At 40.6% G+C, this 9,054-nt stretch overlaps 1 protein-coding gene across 1 annotated transcript in view; it reads left to right on the forward strand.

Annotated features, from left to right (window-relative positions):
- The first annotated feature begins 380 nt into the window (after positions 1 to 380).
- LOC111723743 (cadherin-related family member 3-like) overlaps positions 381 to 9,054 on the forward strand; it is a 75,748-nt gene continuing 67,074 nt past the window's right edge. The window contains 2 exon segments of the mRNA XM_023510706.1: positions 381 to 534; positions 8,555 to 8,751. Coding sequence (XP_023366474.1) covers positions 381 to 534; positions 8,555 to 8,751 — 351 coding nt within the window.

Raw genomic sequence — 9,054 nt, forward strand, 5'->3', positions numbered from 1 at the left:
TGGAGGGATCACTTCCCTGGTTTATCTTACAAGGGTACAAGTGAATCTTTCTAAGAGTAGAATTTGAACGTTTTAACACAATAACTAAGAAAATGACATGACGTCTATGTTAACCAGTTTGATGGAAGTGTTTTGGTGTGTGTGAAAACACCACACTGTACCCCAGAAGTACATTAATGTACATAGTTACCATTCAATAAAAAAAAAAGAAAGAAAGAAAAAAAAATTTCAATTCACCAAAAAAAAAGAGTTTTTTCAACTGGCTCTAGCAAATCTTCTTGGTAGAGCTTTTGCCCTTTTGAGAGAAGAAGGTATCACTTTACAGATCACTCATCAAGAACTGTCATGGGGACAGTGTGTCCTGGGTGCCTAGAGACAGGATGTTTCTTCTGAAAAGACTCCTCACCAAGGGAGTAAACTCCCTACAAGACAGCAAAGGCACCAGCTGGAGCAAAGTGTCTCTGAACAGGCAAGAGGTTTTCAAGTAAATCATGCCCTTTTTGCCTTTGCTTTTTGTGTTGGTTGCTGCCCCAGGTTAGTATTATTATTTTTAACTCATATATGTTTGGTAGCTGCTGTTTGGTTTGCTTTTGTTCTTTTTAGAAACTTCTCCAGTGTTGGTCTTTGAAGTTGTCAAGTACTCTGTGTCTGTACCACATTGGGAAGTTGACATTTCAATCAAAATATCCTCTCCTATGCAGCTGATGTGAGTGAGAATCAGTGCAAGTTCTTTGGAGAGCAATGTGGCAAAATCGACTAGTATCTGAAATCTGCCGTCTTAGAGCCAGTCTGCTACCTCCAGAAAATGATCCTATAGACATACACAATGATAGAAGGTTTATTTGTATATATAGTTTATCTGTAATAGCAAAAACTAGGGCTAGGCACAGTGCTTCATGCCTGTACTCCTAGCATTTTGGGAAGCAGAGGTGGGAGGATTGCTTGAAGCCAGGAATTTGAGACCTGCCTGAGCAAGAGCAAGACTCTCTTTCTACAAAAAATAGAAAACTAGCTAGGCATGGTGGCATATACTGCCTGGGAGACTGAGAGAGGCGAATCACTGAGCCCAGGAGTTGTTTTTTTTTTTTTGAGACAAAGTCTCACTATGTCACTCTTGGTAGAGTGCCATGGCATCACAACCCACAGCAACCTCAAACTCTTGGGCTCAAGCAATTCTCTTGCCTTAGCCTCCTAAGTAGCTGGGACTATAGCTACCTGCCACAACACCTGGCTATTTGTTGTAGTTGTCATTGTTGTTTAGCAGGCCCAGGTTGGGTTCGAACCCTCCAGCCCCAGAGTATGTGGCCGGTGCCCTAGCCACTGAGCTATGTGCACCAAGCCTGAGCCCAGGAGTGAGAGGTTACGTGAGCTATGATGACACTACTGCATGCCAGCCTGGGCAACAGAGTAAGACTCTGTCGACAAAACAAAAAGCCCACAAAACAACCCCCCCAAAAAACAAAAAAATCTGTAGGTAACCTGTATGTCTTCTATTTAACCAATTGAGAATTAAATTAAAGAAATGGCACTGTGTACATACCATGGATGTTGGAGTCACTAAAAAAAGGGCAGATCTTCATGTTCAAGTGTTTGTTCAAGGGGAATCTGTGATGTACTATGGAGTGGAGACAGATGCCCTAAAACTGTGAAACCAAGATTTCTTTTAAAACTCTACATTCACAAGAAAATTTTCATTGCATGAAAATTTCTTCAACATAACTGAAGATTTAACAGTGATTTTTTTCTGGAGAGGAAGTGGTAGGGCAGCAGAGCTGAGAAGGAATATGTAGATTTAATTTTTCTTTATATATATTATTATTTCACTTAGAAAAAGAATATGAACTATTTTACATTAAAAATGAACCCCATCCAAATTTTGAATGTGTAATACCATTGGCTTAAGTGATTTTTTGGTGATTATTGTATGAATTGATTTCATAAAATAATAAGTTCAACCATGTGCTTTAGCTTCTAGAATTGGGAAAGAGTCAAACTGTCATGATCACCAACAAAAAAATCGAGCAAAAGTTTAATTCTAAGAGTAAATGGTGGCTATCTTAAAACGGAAAGAAAAAATCTTTCTTTGCTATGATTTCCAGCTTCTTGGTTAGGCATGATTAGATTTGGTATTGCCGGAGGCAGAACCTGTGTGAAATGTTTGAGGAACAGAAAGGCTTATTGAGTGGACAGAGAGAGGGAGGACAAGAGTGATAGAGTCTGAAGCCAGACAAATGAAGAAGACCCATCACACGGGATCTGGAGGCCGGTACAGAAACTTGGCTTTCTGTTCCACACAAGAAGAGATGCTGTTAGAGGATTCCGAGAAAAGGAGTGATGTTACCCGATTTCAGTATGCATAGCTTAATCATGTAAAATGTGCTTACTGATGTTTTCTTACATAATCTAAATAACCCCTATATCTTTTTCTTTTGCTGCTGTAACAGATTGCCACAAACTTGGTGGTGCCTTAAAATAGCATGAATTATCTTGTCATTTCTGTGGTTAGAAACCTGACATGAATCTCACTAAGTAAAAGTCAAAGTGTTGGCAGGGCTGTGTTCCTTTCAGAGGGTCTAGGGGTGAATCTGTTTTCTTATCTTTTCCAGCTTCTAGAAGCAGCCCACATTTCTTGGTTGTGACCCCCTTTCTCCATTTTAAAAGTCAGCAACACTGCGTCTTTCTGATCATTCTTTTTTTTTTTTTTTTGTTTTGTTTTTTGAGACAGAGCCTCAAGCTGTCCCCCTGGGTAGAGTGCCGTGGCATTACAGCTCACAGCAACCTCCAACTCCTGGGCTCAAGCGAGTCTCCTGCCTCAGCCTCCCAAGTAGCTGGGACCACAGGCGCCCGCCACAACGCCCGGCTATTTTTTGGTTGCAGCCCTCATTGTTGTTTGGCGGGTCCGGGCTGGGGATTCGAACCCACCACCTTGGGTGTATGTGGCTGGCGCCTTAGCCGGTTGAGCCACAGGCGCCGAGCCTCTGATCATTCTTTATGTCTCTTTCTGACTCTTTGCCTCCCTCTTTCACTTTTAAGGGCCAAAATCCAGAGTGTTCCTTCCATCTCAAAATCCCAACTATAATCAACACTTGCAAGATCCCCTTTGCCACATTCACAGGTTCTGGGAGTTAGGAAGGGGACATCTTTGGGGGAGGACATTATTTTACCAAAACTCCCAATTGCAATTTCTTTGCTAAATAATCAGTCTTTCACCCCCAACATAGCCATGTATCCCTCATAGAATGTAAATTTCAGCCATAGAGAACAAGTTGCAAGGAAGATTTTGAAATGTGGTTCCAGAAGGTAGTCAATAAGCAGAAATTAAAAATATCCATTTATAAATATTATGGTCCAGAAACCATCAGATAATTTCTTAAACAGACATGCTATATATGTACACCATGGAATATTATGCAGCCTTGAAGAAAGATGGAGATTTTACCTCCTTCATGTTTACATGGATGGAGCTGGAAAATACTCTGCTTAGCAAAGTATCTCAAGAATGGAAGAAAAAGTATCCAATGTACTCAGTCCTACTATGAAACCAATTTATAGCTTTCATATGAAAGCTATAACCCAATTATAGCCCAAGAATATGGGGAAAGGGGAGAGGGAGGGGAGGGGAGGTGGAGGATGGTTGGTGGGAGAGAGATTGATGGGATCAGGCCTATGGTTCATCTTACAAGGGTACATGTGAATCTTTCTAAATGTAGAATATAAATGTCTTAACACAATAACTAAGAAAAAGACATGAAGACCATGTTAAGCAATTTGATGAAAAAATTTCAGATTGTATATAGAACCAACACACTGTACCTCATCACTGCATTAATGTACAGAGCTATGATTTAATAAAAAAAAAAAAAAGAAATGGTGGATGCCACCTAAAGTACACATTTAGAGGAGAAAGATGATTTATTTGTTCAGCAAAGAGGATGGTGAAAATATCTGACTGGAAAGAGGCTTGCAGCCGTCTTTAGAAACTAATCGATGAAGCTGGGAGAATTAGGAAAGGCTCCTTTGATGTAGACCAAAAAACCACATTAATTCATTAGTACTTAGTGTCAGAGGGCAACATAGCAAATCGGTGCAGGTGCTGAGGAGTGGGAGCCACCGGGCTGCCTGCCTGCAATGGCAAGAGAGAAGGGATGTGGGTGCAGCCCCGAGGGCATCTGCCTCGTTCCTCTCTCGGATACATCTCTCCTGTCAGTGTGAGTGCGCTTGGAATGGGAGCAAAGAAGCAGCCACGCGACTTTATTCATCCTTGTCCTACCTAATACTTGGCCTTCTGTAGCACTCAATAAAACCTCGAGTAACTAAATTGGAGTAGAAGTTTTAAGTTGATAGGGGAGAGGCAGTAGGACCTGAAATCAAGGCATTATCTTTTTCATTTCTTTCCTTCTTTCTTTCTTTCTTTCTTTCTTTCTTTCTTTCTTTCTTTCTTTCTTTCTTTCTTTCTTTCTTTCTCTCTCTCTCTCTCTCTCTTTCTTTCTTTCTCTCTCTCTTTGTTCCTTCCTTCCTTCTTTCTTTCTTTTATTTTTTTTAATACACAAGGAGTCTCTCTATTGCCCAGGCTGGTCTCAAACTTCCAGCTTCAGGGGATCCTTCTGCCACAGCCTCCCAAGGTGCTGGGAGGACAGGCATGAGCCACTGTGCCTGGTCTTCAGGCACTATATATATATATGTATATATTTTTTTTTACTGTCATTTGTTTTATTTATTTTTTATTTATTTATTTTTATTAAATCATAGCTGTATAGATTAATGCAATCATGGGGTACAAGGTACTGTTTTATATACAATTTGAAATGTTTTCATCAAACTGGTTAACATAGCCTCCATGGCATTTTCTTAGTTATTGTGTTAAGACATTTATATTCTACACCTAGTAAATTTCTCATGTGCCCTTGTAAGATGCACTGTAGGTGTGGTCCCACAAATTACCCTCCCTCCACCCATCCTGTCCCCTCCCCTCCCCTCCCTTCCCTCTCCCCTTTCCCTTTCTTCTTGGGCTTCATAAGAAAGCTATAAATTGGTTTCATAGTAGGGCTGAGTACATGGGATACTTTTTCTTCCATTTTTGAGATACTTTGCTAAGAAGAGTTATGTTCCAGCTCCATCCATGTAAACATGTAAGAGGTAAAGTCTCCATCTTTCTTTAAGGCTGCATAATATTCCATGGTGTGCATATACCACAATTTATTAATCCATTCGTGGGTTGATAGGCACTTGGGCTTCTTCCATGACTTAGCAATTATGAATTGGGCTGCAATAAACATTCTGGTACAAATATCTTTGTGATAATGTGATTTCTGGTCTTCTGGATATAGTGGAGGAATTGTGGGATCGAACGGCAGGTCTATTTTTAGATTTCTAAGTGTTCTCCAAACATCTTTCCAAAAGGGATGTATTAGTTTGTATTCCCACCAGCAGTGTAGAAGTGTTCCCTTTTCTCCACATCCACACTAACATCTCTGGTTTGGGGATTTTGTGATGTGGGCTAATCTTACTGGAGTTAGATGATATCTCAAAGTAGTTTTGATTTGCATTTCTCTGATGATTAAGGATGATGAGCATTTTTTTTGTATGTCCGTAGGCTGTGCACAGGCACTATCTTAATCTTTGCTTTTTCTGAAGAAGTTCTAAGAGTCTAAATTTAGTCACCCTGAGCTAAAATCTTCATTGTAAAGAAAAGGCTCAATGGAAATTAAGGGGAGCAGAGAACAAATAAAAGAGAAAGAAGGAAAGAGAGAAAAATAGAATCAAAGTAGGCCAGCTCAGTAGAGCGCATAATGAGTTTTTGTCTCTGAATGCATTGTGACTTTGAGCACTGAGTAATTTCCTGACACCAAAGGGTTAGACAGAAGTTGTATGGAATAATGTCATTTAGGGAACTATTTTTATCCATATCTCATCTCATGCATCATGTCTAATAAAACATATAATGAATTGATGTAAAAAGAAATCTTACATTTTTCTATGAGATTGAATGGCAAATCTTTATTAAAGATAATGACCAATAGTCTAAATCTTTTCTCTTAAATAACAATGGTCTGCTCCCCAACTGGTTTAGCCAGAGAGGCTTCTTCTTTGGCTAAAGCAGGTGAGAAGCTGAACCAAGTGGCAGTTAACTTATGGCTTCAGAGAAGATGAGCTGCTTACATAGGTGGCCATGTGGCTGGTAAGAGGTAGAACTGGGATCTGAATCCAGGTCTGCTAGACTCAAAGTCCATTCCTCATGTGGTTTCTGTCCTTCCTCCCCAGAGCTCTCTCTTAGTTGGGTAAGGGCTTTTCACAAATTTTGACATTCTGAGGTTTTGCATTTCCCCCTTTTCTCCCTGAAGAAATACCTCTGAATCACAAAATCATCTCAATCATTTTAAGAACATGTGATTTCTATCTAGCATGTTTTGGGCTTGAATCCTGATTCTACTATTGATTATCTCTTTAACACTTGGGTGTCTCTGCTTCAGTTTTCTTATGTGCAAAATGGAAGTGATAATAATAGTACCGCTCATCCCAGGGGTGTTGTGAGAATTAAATGAAAAAAATCTGTGTAGGAGAATGTCCTATGAATAGCCATTAATATTATTTATTATTCATTCAACAGATATGTATGGGGTACTCTTATTCAGTTATCAAAGCAATACATATTCCTTGTAGTTAGAGTTTACATTTTCCCTAGGGAGCCACACAAGCGAAAGGCAATTTGAATGCAATGTGTCAAATGTGATGATACAGTGACATGAAACCACTGAAGAGGAAACCTAAGCAAACTTAGGCAGGCCAGGGAAGGCTTTCTGAAGAAAGTGCAGGTAATGTCTAAGGGGCTGCTAAAGGATAGGTAGAATTTTAGTAAGTGAAAAAATGCTTTAGAAACACTATACAGTAGCACCTCCACAGTTGACCACCTCCTTAAGCTGACCTAATTTTCATAGTCTGGACATGCACCACATGTACATATCAGTATAGTAGGCCAAGTTCCCTATGTTGACCACCTCCATATGTTCACCAGTTTGTTGTAGTCCCTTGGGTGGTCAATGCACAGAGGTTATTCATACATAATTGTCCAGAGGTGGGTTAGAGAAATGGAAAGAAGTTCAGGATATTGGTCAGAGTATGTGAAAAGGAGAATACGGAGAGATTAAGCCAGAGCAGTGAGCAGGCACCAGCTGTGGCAGGGATGGAGGGAGGCCTTTCCACACTTCAGCGTCAATCTGCATGAACTGAGAGCTGCCTGATTCCTCTGACGATATCCTCTTACTGGGAGTGGCCAGTATAATATTCCTTATGTTTGGCTGCACATTGTAAAAATAATTACATCACATTGCTTTATTTAGGATACTCTTGGAAGCAGACCACAAAGAAGGGTTCAAGTACAACTACTAATTCATTTGGGAGTTGTTTCTAGGAAACACCAGGAGGGGGATAAAGAAGTGAGACAATAAGTGAGAGGCAATGGGTAAAGGAGGGGTTGGCGAATATGTTAGTGCTGGAACAACCAGAGCTCTATTCCACTGGAGAACTCAGGGATCCTTTAAAGTGGAGGCATATCTCAGCTTTGCCCACACTGAAGGCTGAGGAAGTCGAGGTGTTGGCTGTTGGTTAAGGACAGCTTCCAGAGGCCTTAACTCTCTGGCACTCTGGCTTGTACTTTGTGTAGGTCAAGCTGCTCCCCAGCAGAGTTGTAGGTGTTCTCAGTAAGTAGCCTTCCCCATGTAGAAGTGAGGATGCAGGGAGGGTGGGCAGGGCTCTGAGCATCTGCTACACATATTTTTATTTTTATTCATATTTATTTATTTATTTATTGAAGACAGAATCTCACCTTCTGCCCTGGGTAGAGTACTGTGGCATCCTAGCTACACATATTTTTAAAAGTTTGACAAAAAGACAGAAAGACCAACCCTTGCTGGGAGACAGTTCTCCATGGGTCTCTTGTATTTTTGCACATCTTATGAGCAGAGGTACTGGCTGCCTTTGTCCTGGACTATTTTTTCAAGGATATTTAAGTAGTAATAGAGAAATTATCTCTCTTTGGAGAAGAGGATAGTTTCTTTATCATTCAGAATAATAGAGTTATTTTGTACCTCCAGGGCAAAGATCAGGCAGGCTTACTACCCACTTTGAAAGATTTGTATTCTCTAAGCTTGGTGTTCCTTAAATGTGACACAAATACAAACCCAGAGCATGCATAGCATCCTAGGATATGTTGCCCTAATGAGGCTTGAGGAACAAGGGAAATGGATGTGAACATGAAGCATGATGGTTGCTGTGCCATGAGTAATAAAGTCCTTTGTCTCTGACCCAGAAGTCTCGTATCTTCTTCCAGCCCCCATGAAATTGTGGTAGGTTAACTTGTTAGCTTGCAAGTGGGGTAGATTCTCAGATTCTTAATGACCTTGCCAAGCTAACTCACCTGATTTCTAAAACTTCTAATAAAAAGGAACTTTAACTAATTATTGTACTTTTCCTTTATGGTTTTAAAATACAAAAGAAGTTGGGAAGGCCTTGCAGAAATTCTTATATTAAAAAAATAGCATTTTGTGTTTCCTTTAAGGTCTTCTAGCTTTTCCAAATTTTGCCATCGAGAATGCCAGTCCTCTTCCGGAAAATGTCTCTGCACATACACGGGTTGCCATAATCACTGTGTCTGCCTCACCTCATGTTTCTCTGGTTGGAGATCCTGTTATCATTAATGCAAATCCTGCAGTCCATCCATTTGTGCTGTCTCGGAGGTCCACACATCTGTGGGAAGTAAGTATGTAGGCAAACACCACTTAGCATCAAAAAAACTCTAAAGTGAAACTATCATCCTTTCACTCTGTACTCTCTACTGTATGTTATTAATTTAGAATCCACTCATTGGAACCTTATGATGTATTAAACACTCTAAAAAGCCTTGGGCAGGCTTGGCGCCTGTGGCTCAAGCGGCTAGCGCGCCAGCCACATACACCTGAGGTGGCGGGTTTGAATCTCCAGCCCGGGCCCGCCAAATAACAATGATGGCTGCAACCAAAAAATGGCCAGGCGTTGTGGTGGGCACCTGTGGTCCCAGCT

This window comes from Otolemur garnettii, unplaced genomic scaffold, assembly GCF_000181295.1.
Source record: "Otolemur garnettii isolate 467f Iridium unplaced genomic scaffold, OtoGar3 scaffold00015, whole genome shotgun sequence".
NCBI lineage: Eukaryota > Metazoa > Chordata > Mammalia > Primates > Galagidae > Otolemur > Otolemur garnettii.